Below are 26,371 nucleotides of genomic sequence, written 5' to 3'. Positions count from 1 at the left end.
CCAGGCTCCATTTCCAAGCCACCATGGATGGCTAGCAGCCGCGGTCGGTAGTAGGAGTAACTGCAGGGCGGTGACGTGGGCAGGGGGAGGGTGGGGGTAGTAAACTATGGATTACGGAGGTTTACAGGTAATTTAACATATAAATTAATAAAACGAATTTCGTTGCGTGCACTGCATCCCCAAATGCGATGCAGTGCACGCAACGAAATTCGTTTTATTAATTTATATGTTAACTTACCTGTAAACCTCCGTAATCCATAGTTTACTGCCCCCCACCCTGCCCCTCCCCCTCCCCACGTCACCGCCCTGCAGTTACTCCTACTACCGACGCGGCTGACTGCTAGTCCCTTCTGAGCACAGCTTTCATGCACTGAAGGGGCGGGCTTTTTTTGCTAAAAAAGGGAGTGATATAAAACCCATTGGGGCATATTAGCAAGACCGGCGACAAAATTAGCTAACACAGCGATAATGGGCTTGCTAATATGCGTTATAGAAAAGCCCAGGTTAGATGTGCAGGACATCTAACCTGGGCTTCTATTGGAATTCTATAACGCATATTATCAAGCCCATTATCGCCGTTTTAGCGGCAGTTTCCTGTCGCTAAAACGGCAATAATTTTATCGCCGGTCTTGCTAATATGTCCCATAGTTCACTGGGACGTGGAAATATGCAAAATATGTCATGGATGCCTTTGAAAATCAGGTTTCAACATAAAAGGCGGTGGGTGGATACACCACTCAGCAAAGCATTACCATTGGAAGGGGCAGAAGGATTAGGTAGTAGTGGAGGCCAATTTATTAGGCAGGTTAGCTAACTTATGCAAAAGAAAAGGCAAATTGTGCAGCATTATGTTGCACCTTCCCTGGTAGTATTATTTTGATCCACTTGAGAATGAAGCAACTTTATAAAGTAATTTCGCGGCAAGTGCACAGAATCCATAATTAAAGTGAATGGAGCAGTCTGAGAATCACACAATTGCATTTTCTCAAACAATTGTAAATTGTTTTATCAACATTCTGTTAAATAAAGATAAAACCTGAACATTCTGATTCCAATTAGCGCCCATTGTTAGCTGAACCTTGTAGAAAGCACCTTCTCCCACCCCTCCCTTCCACAGAAAAGAATGCGCTTTTTAAAGGAATGTGTTGTTTTCTAAAATTCTGCATTCCTAACTACAAAATTAAAAGTATTTATTGCAGACAACTAAAGTGAGGCAACGTACTTTACCCACTTTTTGTGTGAATAATTTTCAAGCTAACGTCCCACACAAACCGTAAAAAAAACATAATGAGTGACATGTAATAAAGTCCTATATACCTTAATGTTCTTGTGATATTTACAAACTATTCACCCTTGGCCTTGATGTTGTCATCAGAACCCCTTAATGGCAATATTGGGTTTAGTACATGGTAACCAGTTAATTATCCTCTCTCTCTTTTTAATCCACAATGAAGACATTCATTAATTAATTCTTTAACAACATGGACCATAAGCATAATAGTTTGGGGCCAAAATGGCGAGTATTGCGGCTGCAAACATTACATTTTAAAGAAAATATTTGCATTATCATTTGCGAAATCATTGCTGTTGCCAATAAAAAAAAAATTAAAAAATGTTTTAGTAAATAAAGGTTTCTTCAGAGGACTCCTGGATCAGACAACCTGGCAACCCTTCTGTCGGTTTTGGCTGAAAGAGAACTTGTAACAGGCACCAGATTATGCAATAAAGTTTTTTCATCAAAATCTAGCAGCATGTTTGAGAATAAAGAAGAAAAGCTGGGCTATTTCAAGTGTATACAAATGTGGAGATGAAAGGCATGTGTGCTTTGAATACATTTCTCTGGTGAGCTGGGTTTTGACAGAGAGCATTTTTATTTCTTATTAATATTTTTCTCAGATGACGCGCGACAGCCGCACTGTAACAAGCTGACATTCGGTTTACGCTCCAGAAGTGGTATTTTCCAGTGGTCCATTCTGAGGGTATTTGTACCATTTCCTTTTCTGATGCTCTTTATTCGTAATAATTGAATATGCTAATTACACATAGCTCATTATCGTATGAACTTTACGTTCTTTTTGTCAAGGACATTTTCTGATTTGAATCTCAACTTATCATTTTTGTATGTTACTGCGGGATTTTTGTTTTCTTATCCTATCTTACTTTCTTTTTTTGTGTTATTCATGCCTATTTTTCATATTGTATCTTTGCCTTTTTAGATTTTTGTGCAGATAAGTGATTATTGATCATTGTTTGCTAACTATTTTTAAAAATGTAATAAAGAATTGAAATATAAAAAAAGACTCTTTGCACATGTAAATATGAGTAATTTACGTTTGCACAAGTTAAAACCTTCCTTACAAAAATGTAAAAAGCCTGTGTAAGCCAAATGAATGAGAGTAGCTAACTTGATTATTTCTGCAGAATTTACACGCTTTTGAATTTTATCTCAAGTGTCACTTGTCGGAATCCTCATGGGTGTAACAGAGGAGTTGTCATGGAAAATTTGGAATTCAGTATTTATTACAATTTTGTGGCCAAATTTCTCCTATTTGTGCTTGAAGAACTCTGAATCTTTGTGATCACAGAAACTCCCTAGTCGAAAAATGAACAATACCAGATCAAACTTCTTAGGGCAATAAAATACTTCATTCAAGATTCTGACTTAAAATCTGCGTCAAGTGCTAGCTAGGATGAATGAATGTGCTCTTTACATGTGTCGGACGGGTCCATAGGGCCCTCAGACAGTGCCTGATGGGCTGGGCTGGCGGTCAGTTTGTGGGTTGGATTTTTGGCTGTTTGCGGGCCTGCTTAATGGTCTAGTGAGTCACCTTTTACTATTGATTTCCCTGACATTGTCACAAGCGTTGCCTGCAGCAAGCACAAATGCATGGAATTCCCCATACCTTCCAAATCCCCTATACAGTGGGTCTTTATAAATTCAAAACTGCCCAGATTTGCAAATATAAGAGACGTTTCGCTTTTTGATGCGTTAATGGGGGCCACTTTTATTTTGGTGCCCGGCTCTATTTTTTGCCGCAGTCCGGTCCTCCTCTCTACTGGGTGGTATCCCTCAATGTGGTGCAGCTGCAAAATTTGTTTCTGGAGCTGTAAGATCTGAGTACATCACACAGGTTCTGATCAATTGACTCCCCAGCAGGTCTGCATATTAATTAAATGAAACCTTTGCATACCAGACCTCTGTATTATCAGAACCACAACTTGTCCAAACAGGAGGAGCCTAATCCCTGTCATGCTTCAAAAATTAGCAGTTTGTCCTTCCAGGATAAAGAACATTCAAACAAGCCCTTCCAGGAAGCCCTGGCAAGGTATGTAGCTCCATCTTCCCAGTGATTAGAACCAATACTACTTGTGATGTATTTAAAAAGCCATTTAACCTTTTTCAGTGGCTTTAGCTACTATCAAAAACCTTTTGGTACTATTTATATTGATGTTTCAGATCCCTCACCGCCCCCAGATGTCAGTATCTTGTTGACTCATTTGCACTTCCACTAATAATAAGCTTGTATTCTATTTTCATATACAGCGGCGGCTGGAATGGATCAGGGGTAGCGGGGCTGGGGGGAGAAAGAAGAAACAAATACACCTACCTAACTGCGCCTCTCCTCCGTCATCTCTCCACATTTCTCTGGGCCAGTACGGAAGCAGGAAGCATACAAGCTCCCCTAAGCCAATCACAACACTGCAATTCAGCTTTGTGATTGGACTGAGCAACGTCGTTCGGCGCTCAGTCAGGCAGTGGGAGCCTGTGCATGTTTTCCACCCAGGCTATAATGCAGCCTGGGTGGAGAATATGCAAAGTGCGCATGACTGTTTGGCCAGCCCAAGACGGCCAGCCAAACTGTCATGTGCACTTGCAGCGTGCCCACCACTCCTCCCTCTGCTCCTCTGTGAGCAGTGCAGCCCGCCCTGTAAACCTGCCTCAGCAGGGAAAAATAACATGATAATAACATCATGTTATTATCATTTTATTTTTCCTAATTTACACAGCTGAAAAGCAGTGGGCGACGTTCCTCCGCCTTAGTGGCGGAGCCGCCACTGCTCATATAATTGCACTCTTTGTCAATCTGACACTGTATTTGTATTGGATATCCCATGTGTTACCCTTGTAACTTTTGTTACTGTTTTTCACCCCCACATCAGATGCAAAATGCTCAGGTAGCCACTCCAAGTCTAGTTGGTGGTTTATAAAAATAGCGAAATACATGAATACATTATCAATATGTTTATTGACAACCAATAAGGACCAGGTGTGACTGCTACAGAAAATAGGGAAGGTTAGCAAATACCATCACAAGGTGCACCTTAAGTACAGAAACAGACATAACGTTCAGGAGTCATAAATTAAACCTATTTTAGTAAATTTGTCTATCTCCCTTTTTTGTTGGTCGGAATTGAATTTGACAATTTATAATGGAGATGTATGGTCACAGACAAGAAAAACTGAATATTTAATTAGAAAAATCTCCCATTTAAAGTCCTAACCCCCATCTCCCTCCAGCAACCATACGATTTCCAAGTGTTGGTTAGAAAAATGTTAACAAGAAATTAATATTAAAAAAGCAAACCCCACTTCTTATGGAAGTTTAGGTACGTTTTTTTAATCTTACTAGGACAAGACTGCAACTTAAACCATAAATATAATGCAAAACATATTGGTAAGGATTATAATATATTTTAATATAGTCCAATATTAAATTTTAGATCAAATTAAGAAAGTAAATGGCATTTGGGATAACATTATCAAAGTGTTTGAAAGGTGATTTTACCTAATTTGTGTATGAGCAGGTTATCTTAAGTTTGCTTTATGGATGCAACAAAAGTGAATTTATCTGTTTCTCAAATGCTGATATTTAAAAATACATATGAAAATTGTTTTTGAAATATCTCCTTCAAATTGAATCATATGTGACACCTGTATTATTTAATACTTTAGGTTTCATTTTGAAGAGCATAAGACCTTGAAGTGTATTTCTTTTCAATCATTTGATTCTAAGCACTGTTGTCTTTGATAGCGTACATTGTCTATCAAAAGAGAATGTGCTGAGCACGATGAAAGTCAGGTTTTGATACTAGAGATTTGAAGCTGTCAAACAGGTGGTTTGTTTGCTACATCCAAAGTGCTCTCAAAACACAGAACCCTATCCTATGATCAGTAACATATACCACTTAAAGCATAAAAGAGATTAGAGTGAATGACAAAAGTTGTGTAACTAACAACAATATTAAGTTATATCTATGTCAGTTCTTAGATTATCCCTCACTATGCAATTCACAAAACTGGGCAAGGCTTAACTTAAGAATGTCTTAAGTTTGAAATATAGAAAGATAGTATTGACAACAAAGAGTTACTTTTGACATTGAATAAAAATGGGGTTTAATTTATGTCATGGCTAACTTATGACAGTGGTATAAATAACAGTCATGAAATTGAAAAAGGTAAAGATAAGCAAACATTTTTGTCTGAGCACAAATATTGTTCCACAAAAACACCTTTTTGTTCTACCACCTATCCTGTGAAAATGAGATGATTTAAGTTCCTGCACACACACAGTCAACCTCTCTTACTCCACCAATTTGGACTTTTAACTTAGTTCTAGCTAAACTGAACATGCATGTTATAAAACTTTTGGGAATTTCCTTAAAGAAGTTGGAGTGTGTCCCAATAAACAAACAACAACACCCGTCCCCTTCCATCATCTAACTATAACCTTTCCCTCTTGTGAATCTTCCTTACGACTGACCACTCCATGTTGTTATGCATCATTTGTCCCTAACAAAGCAGTTTCAATGAAATTTAGCTGTGCATGTTACAGACCCATGCTATTTCCTGGCACTGCTTCAGAAGAAACATTAACTAAAGAACTTGTTGTGATATGACTGGAATTTTTAAATACAAGCTTAGCAACTCATCAACATATTCCATGGATTAAAGAACCAAACCACCCTACTGGCTCTCAGGTGGAACAAAAGGGGCCTTTCAACCTACAGCTCTTTGTGGCAGTGGAACCCAGAATTGATTTCCAAGTATTTTGACCCTGCACAAAGGATTGACGAATAAGTAAAGTTGAGACTAGGTGCAAAAGCTTGCCCTTACTATATTCTAATGTGGAATCACAGTTTACCAACACATAGAGCCTCTATCAGAAACAGTGAACATTTAAACGAGGGACCTGGCTCAGAGAGAAGCTCAGCCAGTCATTGGAGCAGAGTCAAACCATCTGTACAAGAAAGCTAGTGAATAAATATAGGGACAACTAATTTGGATGGCAGAACTCCACCTGCCTATGGTCTACAACACAGTGTCACCAAGAAACAATCTGAGCTGTGATAATAATATCCCCATCAAAAACTAACCTCCAAAGAACTACGGCTTCATCTCCTTGGACTATGGGCCTAATTATGATGTCTTGTGGATCGCCACCGACAAGCTGTTGGTGACAGTCCATCCGACATCTAAGGCTGCGGTCCGACCGTTGAATTTGGATACTGGTAGTCGGAGATCATCAGGCGAGGGGAAAGACCGCAGCCTCCGACAGGCTCAAGGAGCCAGTTGGGGAGGCGTTCAGGAGCCTAATCCCTACAATGGGGTGGTCCCCCGTGGAGGCACCGCCATAGGGATTATGATGTCCCTTTCCCCTCTGCCTGTACATGGTGCTCTGACCGCCATGGAAAGGCAGTCGTAAAAGGACTTTGGGGGCTCCTCGCAGGGCCCCTGTCCCCTGTGGGCCTTCGCTTTGGGGTCAGGGGGGGCACTTGTGGTGCCCTCCTAAACATCCATGCACCGTATGGCAGGAACCACATGGTGCAAACATCCCCTGTTCTATTGCGTCTTGTGCTGCTGTCCTTTCACGGGCTGCAGCACAAGACGCAATAGAAACAGACATGTTTATGAGTGCCTGCACATCGGTCGTATTGTAAATGACCAGTCAGACCCACCAACCTTGTGGGATGGTCCCATGCCTGAAATGATGGCCATCGTAATGATGGCCTATCTTCTTTAATGTAAGCCATTTATTCTTACCATGACCTTCCGTGAAGGTCTCAGTGTTCAGTCTTTCTGATTATTGTGCATAAAGCCCACAGAAGTGACCGCAGTATGACAGCAATGGTGATAAAGAAAAGACCTCAAATACACAAGTAAAGAAACAGAGCCAAAAATTACTTCCGCCGACTGAATTCAGTTTGAAAACTGAACATTTTGCTTTAAAGTAATTTTTATCTGAATACAACTCTTCAACTAAAAATGGCGGTACATTTAAAGATTCAACTGGTAATTTTTCCATATATTTAGTTTTTGGCACAACTTAGCATGCGAAAGGCTGCATCTCAGAGTGCTATAGTAGAATTAGGTGTACAGAATGCTCAAGGGAAATTTACGTTATGCTGGTGTAATCTTGCGTAATTTCACTAATTTTATATTACTCTTGTTCTATGATATCTCCAAAATTATGCTATTACACCACGTTGTATAAATATTTGCTATTTGCAGTAAATATGTAACACAATTGCACAGGAACAATGCGAATGACAGAATGCAAGCGCTGTTGGTTACTGTGCTTGTGTTTTCTTGTGCTATTTTTTAAGAGCAGGATGTGCCCTTGTGTCCAATAATAGATGTGAGGATGTATTTCATGCCCAAAAAGCAGTGCCAAAGGTCAGCTTAGAAGTTTGCACCAAATTTCACATCAGTTTTCCAAACTTTCACTTACAGTGGAATCAGTCGCGTGTGGGCATGACTTTACCTCATCCACATTACCTTTAACAAACATTTACTTGTCACATTTACCTCATGATTACAATGATCTAGTTTGCCATTACATTACCTTTATTGTTACTACTACCTTGTCTATTAGTTAATTTAATTTACCTTTATTCAACTAATATAATTAAATATTTGAATATTTACATATGGTTATAATTACCATAAAGGGTAGGATAAAAGCTCCTTATTGTTTAATTAATTTATTTTACTTTAATTTTTAATATATAATACATATTTAATATTAGGGTTAGCATTACATTTAGATTAAAGGTTCTATATTTTTGTAATTTATTTCAAATAATATATTTAAATATCTAACATCGACTAGCGTCTGCATTAGAGTTATTGTATCTGATTCTTATCTTTCAATATAATTATGTTTAATTGAATTTGATGTAATTCCTATAATTAAATATGTAATATTGGCTAGAGTTATGGTTAGCGTTTGGTTGAGGTAAGCATTTTATTCAAACTAGTTTAAAGTATGTAATAAAATAGAATATTTAATATTGGCTATGTTAGGGTTAGAGTAAGTGTTCCTTATTTTTCACATTGAATGTAATTAACTTAATACTGAAATAATGACAGCTACCATTGCTAAGGTTAAGAGCAAAATTAAGTTAACATACTAATATTGATCGGAAGAGGTGTAGTGCAGTGGCCAGGGTGGCTGACTCCGGAACACGGAGGCTCACGGTTCAATCCCCGGCACCGGCGACAGTTTAGCCCAGCACCTTGTGACTCTGGGCAATAGCTCGCTTAATCTTCCCGACGGTCGTCAGCGCCGGTACACCTCTCAGGAGGTAGCCGTGCGCTTTACAAATGCTGGTATTTCATTTCATCAAGATTGTTTGTTGTCATTTATAGACTAGTGATGTAATGGTAGATGATGTATAAGCAACAAGATAATGGTTGAAGAGGTAATTTCAATGAAGAGGCTGGATAGCATACCGTGGTGATGTGGAGGGTGGCGGCCCATGTGCTGTTAAGTAGGGAGGAGGTCAACCAGAGTGAAATTTACTGTAAATGGAGCGACTGGGGTACCACGGGTTAGGTAAGAAGGATGCTTGTGTACAGTGTGGTCCGGAATGGTGTAGCTGATGTACAGTGAGGACTTGGGTAGACTGCAGCTGGTGCACTGTAGAGTTTGGATGAAGGTGAACCTTGTACAGTGATGTCAGAAGAAAGACAACCCATGGGGGTGAAGTGTATAATTGAAGTTGTTACTGGAGCTTATGTACAGTGGCGTCAGCAAGAGCCTAACCAAGTCATGGTTAGGTGTAAACAGGAGTTTAATGGTCAATGGGAAATTAGAGATGAAAGTCAGTGTGTGGTGGGTTAGGAAGTGGACATTGGAGCACAGTAATATCTTGAGACGGGGCAGTCAGTGTTCAGACAGTTCTCAAAGGGACCGTTGCAATACTGTTGGATAAGGGAGGGAAGTTGTTTACAATATTGTGAAGAGGTGTGGAATTACTGGTGAACACTTGTGCTACACCTGGAGGATCTCCTTGTGTAAATTGGGTCCACGTGTGGTAGGACGAGCTCATATTGTGCAATGGGATCTTTAAAGGGGGTCTCCAGGGATTCAGTGGTTGCTGCTGGAAGGGAATAGGTGACATTTGTTATACAGACGGACAGTCAGTGTATGGTGACGATAGCGGCAGAAGCTGTAAACTGTAGACCGTAGCTGCAGGAAAATAATCATAGAGGCCAGCTTGAAGGGATTTGGAATTTCATGTCATATTTATACTCATTTATTGGTTACATCTGCAAGTAATCTGTCTTTGAAGGACAGAGGTAAGGGGTGGTTGCTCATGCTAAGATGGTAGCTGGAGCTCTCTGTAAAGGGGATATTCCATCTAGGAGAACCTTTGCAGAAACCTTGGAAACATTCATATGAAGCAAAGCTTGTAAGCCAATTTATTTGTGGCCTTGAGATTATGTTTAAGAGGTACCTGAAGACAACTGTAATAACAGAAACAACAATTTGGAAAAACTGGCTCTCCCACTGTACTAGAATTTAAACCCTTAAGTTAAGGTCAGAGTTAGGAATGACAAATATTAGATATACCTTCTTTGAGAGGTTTCTAACACACTTCCATTAAGGTGACCTGGCTAATGAAGGCATATTGAGATATTCTATACAAAAAAAGTTGCTTGAAGAAGAAGTACTATTTTTATTGGTGTTAACCAGGGTCTGAATTCTGGATTCATTTCGGTTGGGGGATAACAGTGATCAATTGTTGGTGAATTGTTTGAAGATTGTGAGGCTGGAAGCCCTATATTAAATTGATGACACGAAATGCAAATTTAAAAGCAGATTTGGGCTTGTGTGATAGATCATGTACATGGAACTACATGTCACTGAAATATCTACTATCTCTTTAATGGCGGGAGGTTAGGCGATAGATGCTATTGAGGTTGGGGTAGCTCATCTAGCAGAAGTTACAGGGGTCTGAATAAACATTCATGAACGGGAAACGCCAAATGCTCTCTGTTTACCTGCCGTACAAACTCTTATTTAGATTAATTTGTGTAGCTCCTTGATTCAGGAGCATGCATAGAGACTGCCCCCAAAGTTAAGGAAAACCAAAATTCCAACATTTAATAATTTGTTGATGTATATAATTAAATATGAAGAGTTTATTTTATGTCAGAGAATGTGGAACATTTGTAGGTTCTGTTTGTTTGGATAAATTGTTCTTCAAATAGCGTTTGGGACGGTATATATTAATATGTGTAAGGAAAATTTGTTGTATTGTTTTGTAAAATGTCTTATCGGGTGTTGTGGTTTATATGTATGATTGTTTGGCCATTCTGTTGGCATGTAACACAGGGACATCTTAAGGATTTTGGGGGCCCGGGACGATTGTATTTTGGGGGCCCCGGTTCAGAACAGTTTTGAATTTATGATCCAGTTTCACCTCTTACATGCCCTCTTTGGCCTGGTCATTGACAGTGCACAAGCACACTCGTCCAAATTCTAAAGTTGTTACATCAAATATTCATGGACAGTGATGTGTGTTTTCAATATAGTCACTCAGCAGCAGCTCACTAATATTGCTGCAAATATAATCTGTGACACCCTCTTATTTCTCATATATGAGGTCCTGTTATCTAAAGGAAACTTTATGTATGGATGTTGCAGAAGACATAAACACAACATTTCGCTGCAAAATGTCTGTAACAGACTTTCACACATCACTCACATCAAAAATAAATTAAAGAGAAACATTATTTGAAACAATCTGTTGAAGAATTATTCAAGGTCATCCGGGCAAGATTCTGTAGAACAGCTGACTTTATCAGGGGCCCCCCCCCGAAAGGCTCCTGGTCCAGAGCCCACTTTGCCCATGCCTTAAAACGTCTCTGATGTAACAAACCTAAAAGAAATTCTGAAAATACTGCTGACTCTTAAGTGAAGGGCACAAGATGTGGAGTAAAACCTGCAGCCATGGAGGGATAGTGGAGGTGGTGGGGTCTGGGTGTAAATTGACAAATTCAAGTAGAAAGGGGGGTGGTCTTACCAGTCTCTTCTGAGGCTTGATGAGGGGTCGGTTGATACCATTCATCTTGTGGTAGAGACCACAGGCGTTACACAGGTAGTGCCCGGTGCCATCTCGCCGCCACAGTGGAGTTGACATCGCCCCACAGTTCACGCACTCCCGGCCTTCCCCGGGAAACTCCTCCAGGTACTCTGCAGGGGACAAAAGCTGGTGGTTAGAGGCAAGAAGCATCCCTCTCTAAACTATGGGATCTACATGCCTTTCGTGTGATGGACAGGGGGTGAAGAGATGCTCTAGCGGCAGTACCATAGGCATCTTCACTCCCTGCCCTAGAGGCTGAGGAAAAAGTGACACACCTGAAGCATGGTCAGTTTCTGCCAGAGACCAAGAAGGTAGTCAGTCGGGACATGCCTGAAAAGAGAGAAGGTCTGTCTGTTGTAGCTGAAGGAGGCGATCAGAACGAATACGCGTTAGGAGGGACACTAACCATGTGAGAGAATGGGGGGACCTTGGGGAGATCTCACGCGTGAACTGGGCCGCTCTCCTACACACACATGGGGGGGACACTTTATGTTAGATAGGGCTCTCACTGCATGATTTAAACAAACATTCATTCATTCATCCTTTATACGGCATGATTCAGACAAAAAATGCATTTGAAATCCAGGTGTCCTGCATTTGGAAAATGTATTCAGAGAAAGTTCTTTTTGCATAATTTAAATAATTTATTCAAGAACACTCTAAGAATTTCATATTATCTTCATTCATTCCTAAAGTGAGATGATTTGTGATAAATTTAACAATTTATGGTGGAGGATTTTAGAGAAATGTAAAATCACTGTGTCCTCTTCAGAGAGATTTAGGGTGAAAGTTAGTATCTTATTTATAGAAATTTATTTTGATATCTTACACATTACATTTGACATTATCTGCTTCAACTAATACATTTGAATTATTTTGGACATTTTGGGCCTTCATTTTAAAAGCATCTGCAAATTTTCAAAGCCTGTGTTTATCATTTTTGTAACCGAGTGTTTCATTCGAACACTTTCTGTAAAGGAATACATTGTGAATTTTGGATCAAAAAATGCAGGTATATGTCTATATAAAATGGATAGGATTGGAGGGAAAAAAGTAATTCATCCATTTAAAATTTATTTTAAGGGGTATTAAATGCCAAAGTCAAGTTACTGCAGGGTTTTAAAACATTGAAATGGCTAAAAGAAAAAGAAAGCAATGTGGGGTTTCGTAATATATTTTCTGTTCGTATTTAAGTCTGTGACATTTTCAAACTTATTGTGTTTGAGCAAAGCGTTTTAACTATAGATCCTAGTAAATTTTAATATTAGGTTTTGCACATTTTGTTTAGAAATAAATGCATTTCAAAGTAAAAATGTTGATCTTCCAATCCTATTTCGTCTTTCATCCCTGCTCTAGAAGCGGCTGATGGGGTGTAGGCACAATTGTCAGCTTAAAATGCATCATCCCAACTCTCTGATTAGCACTGGATGGCTCTCTGAGGACGTCAGAGTCAAACTTCAGTCCTCCATGATGTAGGGTAACCAGGACAAGCCAGACGCGTGTGTGTGTGTGTGTGTCTGTGTGTATAGAGTCACACATGTACATTATATATAGCCACACATTTACAAGCCATGCGAACATAACATTAGCTATGGCAGGACCCCTACCCTGAGCCCCCCTGCTCTCCTCCCCACTGCCTCCCCTCTGCTGCAGCACCCATGCAGCCGACCTGAGTACACCTTTCAATTCTCCTTTGCAGGATAACTTGACCTTTGTCCCAAAAACCAGGGCATGTATTTAAAATTAAGGAAAGCATCGGGACACCTGGACAGTCCTCTGAAAACCGGGACTGTTATCAGATTTTCAGGACTCCTGGTCACCCTACCATGATGGCTTGTCAAGCTTCTCAAGGCCCCTGGTCAAGGCCACTGACAAACTGGGATTCATCACAAAACCTGTTTAACCAGCACTAATTCATATCCTTGGAGGTAAATAAGGCAGTGCTTGATGTAAACACCTTTTACCACCGTACTGTCAAAGCATCTATCTGAAGGCGGGAATCTGTGACGAGAAAGTTTGTACACATACGGGACACATACGGGGCATTTTGTTGTGGTTATGATGTGTTGGTTTGTGTAGAATTATTACAATGTGTTGTACTGTGGCTGTTGTGTTCACATTTAGGTTGTTTTGTTGTGTTGTGCCCTGTTATGTTTTAGTTGTGTTATTTCGCTGTGTTCATGGTCTGGTGTTTAATTTAGATTTGTCAACAAACGCTTCTAAATTGCAGCCAAACGCAGCACATGCCTTTAAAGTTATTACGACAAGCAACCACTTACCACTGGCTACAGCGGTAAAATAGCGCTGCTGCAGCTCTTCAAGTATTCAAAACACCCGTCAGCCCAAAACTGTGGCAGAGTGGGCTTAAATTAGCACTTCCAGGGCTCACTTTATGTGATAATGCAAATTCAACTAAACTGCATTAGGTTTTTAAGAGGGTCATTTTCTCAGCTACGTGTGCCCCCATAGATTGGCTGGCGGACATTGGTGGACAGTGTGTTGGGACCGTCCTGTCCAGGCGGAAGCCTTTGTTTTCAACGTGACTTTTAACTAGAAAGACTTCTTTCTGTTGTGGTTTTAAAAAAAAAAAAATGTAAAAAAAGCAGTCATTTTCTGCAGCATATATATATATATATATATACATATATATATACATAATATGTGTATGTATGTATATATATGTATGTATGTATGTATGTGTGTGTGTGTGTGTGTGTGTGTGTGTGTGTGTGTGTGTGTGTATATATATATATATATATATACATGTATATATATATGTATATATATATATATATATACAATAAACTATGTCCAGGAGAATAAATCCTTTTCCTCTTTCTTATTCTAAGGGTCATCGTTTTTACAGGGATGATCAACAAAAATATACATTTCGGAGAGCGCGACGGCGGTGTTTTCTTTTTGAATTAACCTTGCAGTGTGTGTTTTTCATGACTTCCCCGGTGCTGCTGATGATGGATGTGATGTCATTTCCTCTGCGCGGATAGTTTGTGTTGCATACTGTCCCCCGCCCCCTCTCGCTCTGCCCTCCTCCTCAGTCAGGGCTGTAAAAATAAGACATGGGCCAGTGTTATTATAAGATGATAAGAGAGCGGGGGCTGGCTCTGGAGGAGACCCCCATCTCCATCACAGGCTGCTGGCCCTGACTGCTGGCGACAGGCAGGCTGGGGAGCTCGCCGTGGAATGTCTATGGTTGATACCGGACTTGGAGCGGGGAGAGAGGAGTGGTCCCACACTCCATCAATCACGGACCCGCACTGACAGGCTGTCAGGGGAAAGGGTCAGCCGTCCCAAGTCCCGCCCCCTGTCCTCCAGAGCACCCCCTCACCCCAGACAGAAGGACTCTTTCCGGGTAGCTGGGGTTCACGTCCCACGCTATGACATCATTCCATGTCCCAGGCCCTTCTGCACTAGTCGTCCCCCCGGACCCAGTAAACGCTCTTTCAGCCAAACCCTCCGCGTATGTCCCCTTTCTAGGATCACAGTGGCATGCAGAAATTGAAAATTACACACATGTATCAATAACTAATATTTATGAAGCGCTCCCCTAAGCTCAAGTGTCTGTCAGCCCTTCAATAATGGAGCGTTTTTTACCCAACGGAACATTACTCTCATCGACCTTGGAAGGACGAAAGGCTGAATCGGCCCTGCCAAGATTCGAGCCTGTGGCCTTCGTATACACAACGATCTCGGCAGTAGACACTCATCACTAGGAACTCTTTGGCCATTCGTCGAAGGAAACATTAGTCTGATGGTCTATTGTTTGTTGTGGAAGGAGTCAAACTTATAATCGTGCCCATCGTTTGCCTGGGGTACGCTGTGGCTTGGAATAAAAGGCCATGTGACTGTAGCTGCTGCTGTAGCATGAAATATTCACATGCAATATATTAGTTTACACCCTCGCAAACACTAACCCTCCCAAATGGTTACATATGCTGTACTCTACGACGAGAACGTAAAACACCATAACTCCCCCATTACACTTCTTGTCGCATCCCATTTGGTGAGCATGCTTGCTAATATGAGTGACTGCTAATACCAGGGGCCACATTGGCGGTAAACAACCAGCTATATGTGCAGGGACGCCGCTCAGCACCGGTATCACAAAAGGTGGCTCCTGGAGAGTACACTGGCCGCAGAATCTGGGCCTGCCAGACACTTCACGATGATTCTGAGTGGCAGCCGTCTTACGTCAGGGGTGACAGGTCATGGACTTTTGCTGAGCCCATGGCGCTTTGGGTTCAGGACGTGGAACTTATGATTGCCCTCTGAACCAGAGCCGGTGGATCATATGGTCTTAGCTTTGGGTTCAGGACGTGGAACTTATGATTGCCTTCTGGACCAAGGCCGGTGGATCATATGGTCTTATACGTGGATCTTGCATTTGCTAGACCAGTTTAAGTCCCTCTATAGTCTATGGACGCGACCGAACACTGTTTGGTCGCATTCCAACATTTCCCTATGGGAGCACGTGTTACCGCCGTAATCCAGCAGTAGTACATGCTCCAATAGGGAAATGGGAGCATTGATGCCCCCTTGGCCCCCAACCAGAGGAAGCGCACACAAGGGGGCCCTGCCAGGGGCATCCAAACACGCTTTCCGACAGAGTTTCCATGTTGGAAAGGCTGGCATGGAAACCCTGCTGGAGAGCATGCATCGTAATCCCAAGGCTGGAAAGGCCGTCCTTTGGGATTATGGGCCAGCCTCCAACTCACCGACGGGCTCCCGTCAGAAGCCAGCCGGAATGACCGGTCGGTTTCAATTCCGACCGGCGGATTCATAATCCGCCGGTCGGAATTGAAACCGACGTAATAAGCCCCATAATATATCAAGTCAGGGGATGCTCACTCTGTTACCTTATGCACAATTAATTTTCTGTGATGCAGAATTTTCAAATACTCAAGGCTACCTTTAATATGGAAAAATATTTTTTTGATTTGCTAATAACTTTAGCACCGTTTGGTGGATCTTCACAAATCTTAACAAGAAAAAGTCCCATCCACATCACCCCCGCCATGCACAGTGTTGTCATCAATGTCATTTCAAATGTCATCAGTTATGTTATCAATGATGTCATAGGAGGTGTCATGAGTGATTTAATATGTGAGGTCATTAGCAGGGCATGGCGATGGCGTGAGTTATAGTTACTTGAAATAACTAGTGAATTTCAGTGTTTCTCTAAATTTAAAATGTTACATTTAAACTGGCATTTTCACCGAACTATAAGGTCTCTTTAACCTTTGTTTTTTTTCAGTTAATTTAAGAGTTATTTTAATGCAAAGTAGGATATTAGTAACATACCTAACTCTAGTGTCACATTAACCTTTGTTTTCTTCAATGAATTTCTAGTGGTTTTGTTAACGTAATGTAATATTTTGTTCCCATATGTTACTATGCCAAGCCCCCCGCCAAGTATGGCCTGCGGCAGGCCCTGCACCCACCTCCTACGAGCAGCTAATGCCCCGCTGAGGACAGGCACTGCGCTCAAACCCCTCAGGCAGCCAACCCCCACCACATATAGCGTTTGGCCATGCGAGGCGTGGGATTGGCCCAAGCCCTGTCGGCAGCTTATCCCAGGCTGTGCGTGTCATATTTTTTCCAGTCATGTGGGAATCTTTTAGGAGCCAGGGATGCCTTTCGGCTCCCGAGGGATCCTGTGAGAGTCACGTGGGATCACTGCAACCCACAAGTTCCAGGGGGTCAAGGTACCACTACCCTGCCCCCTTATACCTTATTGTTTTTTAATATTTAGGACACAGAGACCAAGTCCCCATGTCCTGAGATGGCAGCCACAATATTTCTCTTCATGTTGCGGCCAGCCAATCAGAGCACAAGCTCCTGAAGGACTCTTGCAAGCTTCTCTCTCCAGCTGAAGTAAGAAAGCTAATGGAAAATGAGGCCCCCTTGGCCAATCAGACCGCTCTATTATTTGAAGTTCCGTGATCGCGGGTCTCCCACGAGAGTCCTGCGAACCCAACCGTCACATTGAACCTTAATTTTTAAAATTTTCTTCAAAACAATTATAACCAATCCCACTTCAGTTTTACTTCAAGTTCATTTTCGAAATAATGACTAAGATGTTATGTGGAAGAGGATGAGAAAAAATAATAAAATACACAGATATCACAATCATAGGCATTTGACTGTGGGCTATACTCATGTTAGACTTGTAAAGCAGCAGAGCCTTCAGATATCAAAGTTTTGGAGGCCCAGGCTGTATAATAGTTTTACATGGAGATAACCCAGTCAGAATACTGCCTCCACAGGCATCTTGAAATGCCTCCACAACTGCAAGAAATGATCCTGTATGGAGGTAAAATCAGCAAAAAGTCCCAAAATCCGCTCAAATAGTTTCTGAAATATCATGACATTCCAGATTGTCAACTTTGTCATTTTCTTTGGAAACAGCCATTTTTACCCGAAGGCTTAGTTTTGGTTTTAGTAAGTAAACTAATTTTGACCCGGGGCACCTCTGCTTCTCATTTAATAAAAAAAAAAAAAATCAGTCACCAAATGCAGCTTTTGAACTTCGAGTCCAGGGCGTTATATGGCCATACAAATGGTGGTAACGTGCTAGACAAATGGACATAACATAACATGAAAAAAAGTGTATTGCACTATTTTTGCATGCAGTTGAAGATGAACAATTGAGTGTATACAACAAGCCTGCTGAGCAGCATGTACATTTAAATATATGTATCATTTCTGAAATTTATGATTTCTGTATGAGTGTATATTTTATATCTCCAGTTTAGGATGCACATATAGACAGCGGCAGCTCTTTCACTAAGGCGGAGGAGACTCACCCCACTGAATGTAAACGGAAAAATAAAATGATAATAATGCAACTTTAATAAAGTAATGTTATAATTATTTTAATTTTCTGTAAGGAGCCCGAGCCAGGTCAGGGAGGGGCTGGGCTGTGTCACAGGGAGAGGGAGGAAGAGTTGTATATTATGCACTGAAGTGCGCATGACAGTTTGGCTAGCCGTCTTGCGCCGGCCAAACAATCATGCACACAAAGCATTGCACAGCCTGAGTGGGGAACATGCACAGGCTCCCAGTCCCTGTCTGAGCGTGGAACCACAGCTCTCAGACCAATCATGATGCTGCTGCCACATGACAGCAGCGTCGTGATTGGCTAGGGGAGTCTGGAAGCCTGTGTGCTTCCGTGCTGCCAGGAGAAGAGAAGCGGGCAGAGGAGAGGCAACGGCCCTTCAGGTAAGTGACATTTTATTATTACCTTTTTTGTTGAAATCGAGCCTCCCCTCCCCCAGCCCTACCACTACATTTCCAAAGCAGTTCCACTGCATATCGATATATATTATATTGCTACTTGTAAATGTATCTGAATGTGTATATATTTCAAGTAAACTATTTTGCACATGCAAGGTGATGTACACCAGCACCCCAATACTGGTGACTCGCCCTGCTTCACACTGGTGAGTCAGGCCGTGTGATACAGCCAAATGAGTCCCATGGAGTCAGGTGTTTTGCGGCCTTGCACTGTCAGTCCCACCATTGGTGGTCTCCTTGGCCTCCCATGCAGCAGGACTCAGGTGGAGGTGCGTGAGAGGGACGTGTGGCAGACAGGAATGTATCTCAGCTTTGTAGGTTAAATATTCAAAATAAGACCGGTGTGTCAAAGAGACAGTCTGATTGTGATGTACACACCTGGGTTGTAATGCTGAAACAGGCATAATTGTAGAAATTCTTGGACTATTTTGGTATCTGTCAAGATGGCGTCCACAGCTGATTTAATGCTGACCTTGGCACATATTGGTAATTCTTACAATAATTTAGGGATCTGTGTCATGTTTGTGCCCGCCCTGGTATAATACTGGCCTTGGCATAATGGTAGTCAATTTGGTCATAATCTTTAAGGGGGTGCTTGAAAAAGTTGGAGAATGAATGCACTAGAGAGGTGGTGCCTTCCATGCTGGCTCTTTAACTGGCTGCCACCTCGAGCACTCAACGATGCTTCACCAGAAATGGAATCAAAACACCATATATGTACCAGATGCACTTCAGGAGTCACAGGCGTTTCTATGTAGAGTGTTGATTCCACATGTTCTGTTCCCTTACTGTCTCAGTGTTTGAAATCTGTCACTCAAAGCTTCTCTCATTCAATCTACATTTCACAGCCAGTTGGTAACAGAGACCACTGCTAGTTATTCTGTTTACCTTTGGTAGTTAAGGCTGTCAGCAGCTTTCCTCCCAGTGCGTCAAAGGTTAGTCTAACAGTAGACATAGAACACAGCATGGCACACACCTAACACAGCTTAAGTTATGCTTAAATGGCTGCAATGGTACCCAAATAACCCCCTAATATACATGCCACACAACGTTCCGCATGCAAACAACACAGTGCAGGCATGCCATGCAGTTGGGTGTGAACATGCTCACAGCAGCCCTTGTACTATATGACAACAGACAGAAATGCCCTGCACATGAGACAGAACACCTTACACAAATCCACAAGATACAGATATACCACACAAGTGGGTATGAGGGTGCCCACAACTGCATTACACATACTATTAGAACACATCACCATACAAGAGTAAACATCAAAACAGAACTCGGAAAGTCCATTCAACACAGCCCATTTGTACCAGCAGGTGGGTTTCTGGGCTCTGTAGCAACACCCAATATCTACAGTTAACACACAAACATGCTAGGCAATGTGCAATGTCATGATCCCAGTTACCATGTATACTCCATTGCCCCATGGTAGATTCCGCAGTCACAATAACTACCTTAAAACTCATCTAATTATCAATGAGATAATATGAAATATTCTCCCACCGCCTACTGTCTACTACATCTCACAAACATCAGACAAGCTGTGCTCGAATCCTTCAAAACTGTGCAAAGACTGAACCTGATTGGTGCAGCACGGCCACACCAATGGCAGGATGGGTGCCCTACCTAGAACATAAAATAACATACAATAACATGTTTTTTGCCAATTTATCTCCACTGTGAAGATTTTTTATACAGGGTGACAACCATGATGGAATGATGCTCATTGGTTTCAACATCATCACCTGTTTACTGCAATGACGTCATCAAAATGGTCACTAAATTTTACAGTCAACTACATACTATTGCCTTTGCCACATGGCAGCCGTGGAGGCAAACAGGGTGCCATTCTAAAAGCAAAGATGCAGGTATCCAAGCAACAGCAAAACCTCTCTGTTGCACATTCAAAACACAGACACACTCAATGTAGGGCTTGGAGACATGTTCGATGTGGCTAACTTTGAAAAAATGATTTATAATTAAATTACAACTTGGTTCAATTTAATCACATATGGGGTTCTTTTGTAGGATCATAATGACTTTGTTTATATATTGAACATTTGCTGCTTCTGGGTTTACGCTTATTTTCTCCAAATTGATTACATACATTACTTTGTTCTCTTGTAATATTAATTTCTACTTTTTTTTAGTTGTAAACAAACTTTATTCATTTACAACTCATTCACCAGTATCATCTTTAGGAGGAAACAGTGCACAACAGTTCTAGGATAGTTGTGATCTATATCTCTACCTGGAGAATCAATGAATTTCTACTTTATATTGTTATATACTAGAAGTGTTTTGTATGGAACTGAGGTACTTGTACTTCTCTTTAGTTTTTTTGTTTTACTCTTTCTCGTTTTCTTCATATCTCATAATGTACCCTTGGCATTGTTTGTTTATATGACGCTACTTGATTGTTGATCATTGTTTATATAATTTTTTTAACATTTAATAATGAATTGACATACAAAACACAGACACACAAAGAATACTCCAAAAAGCAGACACACAAATAAGCCAGACATTTATTAAATATAATGGCCCCAAGTTGTGTGGTCTTTATTCTTTTGACATTTCTGTCTTTACTTATTCATGTTCATGTTTTGCTCATCAATCGGGAATTTATCCATGTTTATTTTTTGTGAGTTGAAAACATGAATTTGAAAGCACCCTATTCTAATACTTATTTCAGTGATAAAAGTGCATTCACACTTGGATGCCTGTCGAATTTTAATGATATCTGCAGCCATAAGTGTCATGGAACAATACGTTAATCATTGTAATGCCAACGAATACACACGTACAGCTATTTCAGTTCCATTAGGAAATATATGTTCGTTTTTAGGTCTGGCTACAGACAGTTTTAGCTGTCTGTGGCCTTCTGGCATCAAATCTTCAAAAAAGTACAATAGGAGATCCAGAGAAAAAGACAGAGAATTGGCAATGGGTCATCTCCCTTCAACCAAAAGCTAATCCTTTGATGGGCTGTCCATCAAGGCTATGGTCCTTTATGGAGGTTTACGTTTCCCCATGGTGTTCCAATTCAGTTTTGGTGATGAGATATCCCCAGACTAGAGCTAGTGTTTACTTTATGACATATTTACTTTGCTGACACAACAATTGAATTGCCAGTTAATGTGGGGGTTTTTTGGTCAGGAAGTGTGTGCTCTTTGTATACTTTAGCTTGTCCTAAAGCCACAGTGCAATTCACTCGTAACCCTTGCGCATTCATTTGTGTTTTTTTCCTTCCAGGCACCATAGCATGTTTTTGGATTTAGGGTTTTCTTTCTTCAAAAATTAAAGACATGTAGGATCACAGGCATACTTAAAGATGCAACTAAAGTAGTGGCCTCTAACAACGGTATTTACTATGCAATCATTTGATGTGACACCTTTTAAAGTCAGATCTTGCTACACAAACATCATCTCCTGGCTCATTTTTACAACACACGTAAGTTTACAGATTAACTCCACTAATGACATCTTTGCAGCTAAGGGTCCCAGCCTTCCATACTGTTGTAGCCCAAGATGTTGCTTTGTTATGGGATTGCTTTGTTTTGGGATTTTAATTTGGAGGACAGCGGTGCAGCACATACAAAATCACCCAAATATTGCCAAACAATTTCTATATCAAAATACCAGTCCTACTGCCCTTGCCATTGCTAATTTTAGCTTGGTACACGAAAACGTGCAGGGCCATTGTTTTGACCGTCATTGAAAGTCTCAGAAAAAAACTAAATTTCTCTTCTTCTATGTTTTAAAAAATTTGAATAGATACGAAAATAGACTCTTTTCTGTGAGTATTTATGTGTAAAAATGGAAAACTGAGTGCCTTTAATGTAATGTAGCTGTCCCAGTGGATTCATGTGATTACTGCATGCGCACACAATCCTCATCCTGGCTGGATTTATGTGAAGTTCTTAATATGGCTGGTCCTTCAGTTCTCTTCTATACGCCCTGGACAGTAGCAAAGGTACGGGGCACATCCCCTTGCACTGGTTTATGGGTTTCCTGTCAGCGTTTCAAAAAGCCCATCATCGTACACACTTCACCAGCAGCGGCCCGTGGAGGGAGTTCCGCGGGGCGGGGGAGGGGCAGGGGGGAGGGTAGTAAACACCGGAATATGGATGAATGGAGGTAAGTAAACAATTAAATAAATAAAATTAATTTTGTTGCGCACACTGCATCGCATTTTTATTAATTTTACTGTACTGAGGGCTATTTGTATTTCAATGGTTTTAATTAACTAGGCAACTATAAAAATGAAGACATGTCCATATGGACAGTTCTGCTTGGCGACCTGCCTTCCCATAGCTCTAGTTTTTTTCTTTGCTAATTTTCCACCTCTCAAAAAATATTTTCCTCTTGTGGAAACCATTTAACCCACACCACCACCAAGTGTATTCAGAGCCTTATCTCTTTCCCTTTCCCACAATGGAAAGAGATTCAATTTCCATGACTGCTCTTGGCAGGAGTAAATCGCTGACCGTTTCCAGGGTGGGAAAGGGTTGTGAAAATCTGGTTAATATGTTTGTTGGTGTTCACAAACTTTCAGAGCACTTCTGTCCTGGTAGGATTACTCCAACTTCTGCGGTCAGGAACCTCCTAAGAAAGCCTTATATAAATTGAAGGGTTTACCGGATCAGGAGTCAAATCAGTAGCAAGGCTCTTCAGGGCAGATGACATCATAGATGATTGGGCTGTACAGGCTCAACACAGTGAACAGAACTCAATTTAAAGGCCTTTGCCTAGTATACAAATATGTCTTTGATTCTAGAGCATCTTAACTGAGAGAGGCCATCTTTCCCTCCAAAGAAAGATGATTAAGATTCTCTGCCAAGGGCCTACTCAAACCTTTCCCCTACTGGCTATCCAGCATTGGAGCAACAAGCCCATGATATGTACTTTCATATATATTTTGGATAAAATGTTCCTTACCAAATGACAGATGTTGGTGTATGACTCGTCTGTTTTCTTCTTTTTAACCTCTCTGAATATCCTGTTAGATTGTAAGTAATTGGTGTCTAGCGCATAGAAGTGTCTTCTTCACCAACATCACCATCGTCAACATCATTACTCCATCTCCAAGGCTACTTCCTCACGTCTCTTGGCCCAACCACCTTAGGGGCATATTATCAAGACAGGCGATAAAATTATCGCCGCTTTAGCGGCAGAAAACTGCAGCTAAAACGGCGATAATGGGCTTGATAATATGCTCTATGCAATTCCAATTGAAGTCCATGTTAGATGTGAAGGACATCTAACCTGAGCTTCAATTGGAATTTCATACTGCATATTATCAAGCCCATTATCGCCGTTTTAGCGGCAGTGTTCTGCCGCTAAAGCGGCGATAATTTTATCGGCTGTCTTGATAATATGCCCCAAAGTGCTTTGGGGCAACCATTGGGTGGCACTATAACGATCTGCAATACAACATCATGTAAATACCTTAAATAGGTGAAGTTGATGCTTTTATTCCCGCTGAGGAGAAGGGATGAGGTCGCCTTGAGCCCAACCAAACAAATTGTTTAACTTATTGTTTACCTTGCCTCCTAGATTGTTGGGGCCCAAAAGTTTTCAAAAAAAATCAGAAGTCTGCACCTGCATGTTTAGAGCCTCACATGGGTGCTGAGGTCCCACTTATTGCAATTTACAAATATTTCTCATAGCACAATTGGAAACTGGTGTCATTCACCGGTTTCCAGGCATACTACTGGAAAACCTGTGGATTATAGCACCCAACAAGGCAGAAGAATGTCCATATGGCCAAATCGAGATGAGGAGCTACACACATGGGCAAACAGCACAGCGGGCCCAAGCACAACCACCCCAACAAAGTTAATAAATACTGTCTCAAGATCTAAATCCTCTTATAGCCCGAAAAACCATATAAAACCCAAATTATCATTTTACGTGCAAAACATTGAAAAGCAAATTTCCAAAGGGTGCGAGAAGGAAAACCAGGTCCAAATGGAAATGAACCAGCTATCTTTAAGAACCATCCTAATGGGCAAAGAAGTTAGACCACTCCAAAATTGTGTCCTACACAACGGCAGGGTCCTCGCCTCATGGAATGGCTCAGTGATCTCGCCAATATTCAAAGGGAGAGACAGAAGCAAGTACAGGAATTACCTCCTAGTGGTGCTGGTAGACAACGAAGCAAAATACTTCGCAGGAAGAATTAGGAGAAACAACAGACTTGGGCTGAGGAAAATGATATAATCACACTGTGCCCGACTTACTTCACCAAACAAACAGGGTCGTTAACTAACATCATGGCCCTCTCCCTGCTGAGTGACTTCACAATTTCTCACAAACAGCCTGTCCATCTATGTTTTATAGATGATAAATCCGCATTTGACAGGGTAAGCCGCAGCAAACTGTGGTCAAAACTTGAGGTTTGGATTGTTGTCAGCAGCCTTGCAAGAGCACTTCAAATGCTGCATACAAACACGTGGATTAGGATTAAACTGGGGGGTGGTTCCAGACTGTCCATGATTTTACCGGTGTGGCGCCGCGGCCAGGGCAACTGACTCGAGAATCTGGGGATCACGGTTCGATCCCCGGCGCCGGCAGCAGATTAGCCCAGCACCATGTGACTCTGGGCAATAGCTTGCTCAATCTTCCCGACGGCCCTCAACGCCTAGAGACCCTTATTGGTGATTGTTCGCGCTTTACAAATGTGGATTATTATTATTATTATTATTACCAACAACTGAAGGACTAAAACAGGGCTGTGTGCTGGCTCCAACTCTTTTTAACCTGTTCCTCCGATCTTCTGCCCTTACTAAACAAATAGAACAGTCATGCACCAAAAAAGGGAGGAATTTTGCTATCAAATTTGCAGTATGCAGATGACTTAGTTCTGGCAAGTGGGTCACAAGTGGGCTGCAATGTCTTCTGGACGCAATCTTGGAATAGCCAATAGGAATGGATTGACTATAAACTTGAAAAACACTCATACCTTAACATTTAACGCGAAAAAAATTGAACAACTACAATTAGTACCTGAGAAGTGAAAAGGTGGTACCAGTCCATGTGTATAAATATCTTGGAGCCATATTCAATTCTAATGGAAGGTTTGCAGCTCAAATCGACGAAATTAAAGGAAAGGCAAAGCACTTGCGGTCGGACTGGGCTTGCTGCACCGGAAGACAAAGGGCTCTTCGCTCTGTCCTATCCTGCAGGTGGCACAACCAAAGATTTCCCTACGCTGACTTATCGGAGCAAGGCTCTGAGGGGACGGGACAGTATTGTGCTGGAAAACAGTCTCAAAAATCTTTCTGTCCATTTTCCACCTGCCGATGTACACGTCTCGTGCACAAATTAGGTTGGAGTTCGGCCTGGTAGAACAACTTTGGGCAGGCAGGTGGCTTTTGTGAACTGTTGGCAAAGCCTTAAACTCACAAAGGAAGGCTCATTGGGCCACCACCTCTGGATGGGAATACAGGGGAGGGATTGCTCACCTATGAGAGCTTTCCTACAAGTCACTCGTCACCCTTGGCCTCTCTCATCCACATGGATCTCAAACTGGAGCTGAAAAGAATAACAAAACTAAACACCAAAGCACTGTCTCTTCTGGAAGACGAGCAGTCGCTGGCAAGGAGGAGCCAAGGATGGCTAACACTCAGCAATGATACGAAGGTATCCGCTCAAGGATATTTAGCGATAC

At 41.5% G+C, this 26,371-nt stretch overlaps 1 protein-coding gene across 2 annotated transcripts in view; it reads right to left on the bottom strand.

The window, feature by feature from the left end:
• The window catches only part of GATA5 (GATA binding protein 5), a 101,013-nt gene that overhangs the window by 34,624 nt on the left and 40,018 nt on the right, over window positions 1-26,371 (bottom strand). For both annotated transcript variants that reach the window (XM_085619750.1, XM_085619751.1), the window contains exon 3: window positions 11,314-11,483. In XM_085619750.1, the coding sequence (XP_085475876.1) occupies window positions 11,314-11,483 (170 nt within the window). The remainder of the gene's footprint in view (window positions 1-11,313; window positions 11,484-26,371) is intronic.

This window comes from Triturus cristatus, chromosome 7 (genome assembly GCF_964204655.1).
Source record: "Triturus cristatus chromosome 7, aTriCri1.1, whole genome shotgun sequence".
In the NCBI taxonomy this organism is placed as follows: domain Eukaryota; kingdom Metazoa; phylum Chordata; class Amphibia; order Caudata; family Salamandridae; genus Triturus; species Triturus cristatus.
Note: the sequence above shows the minus strand (reverse complement) of the source record. Positions and strands in the feature narration are given on the sequence as shown.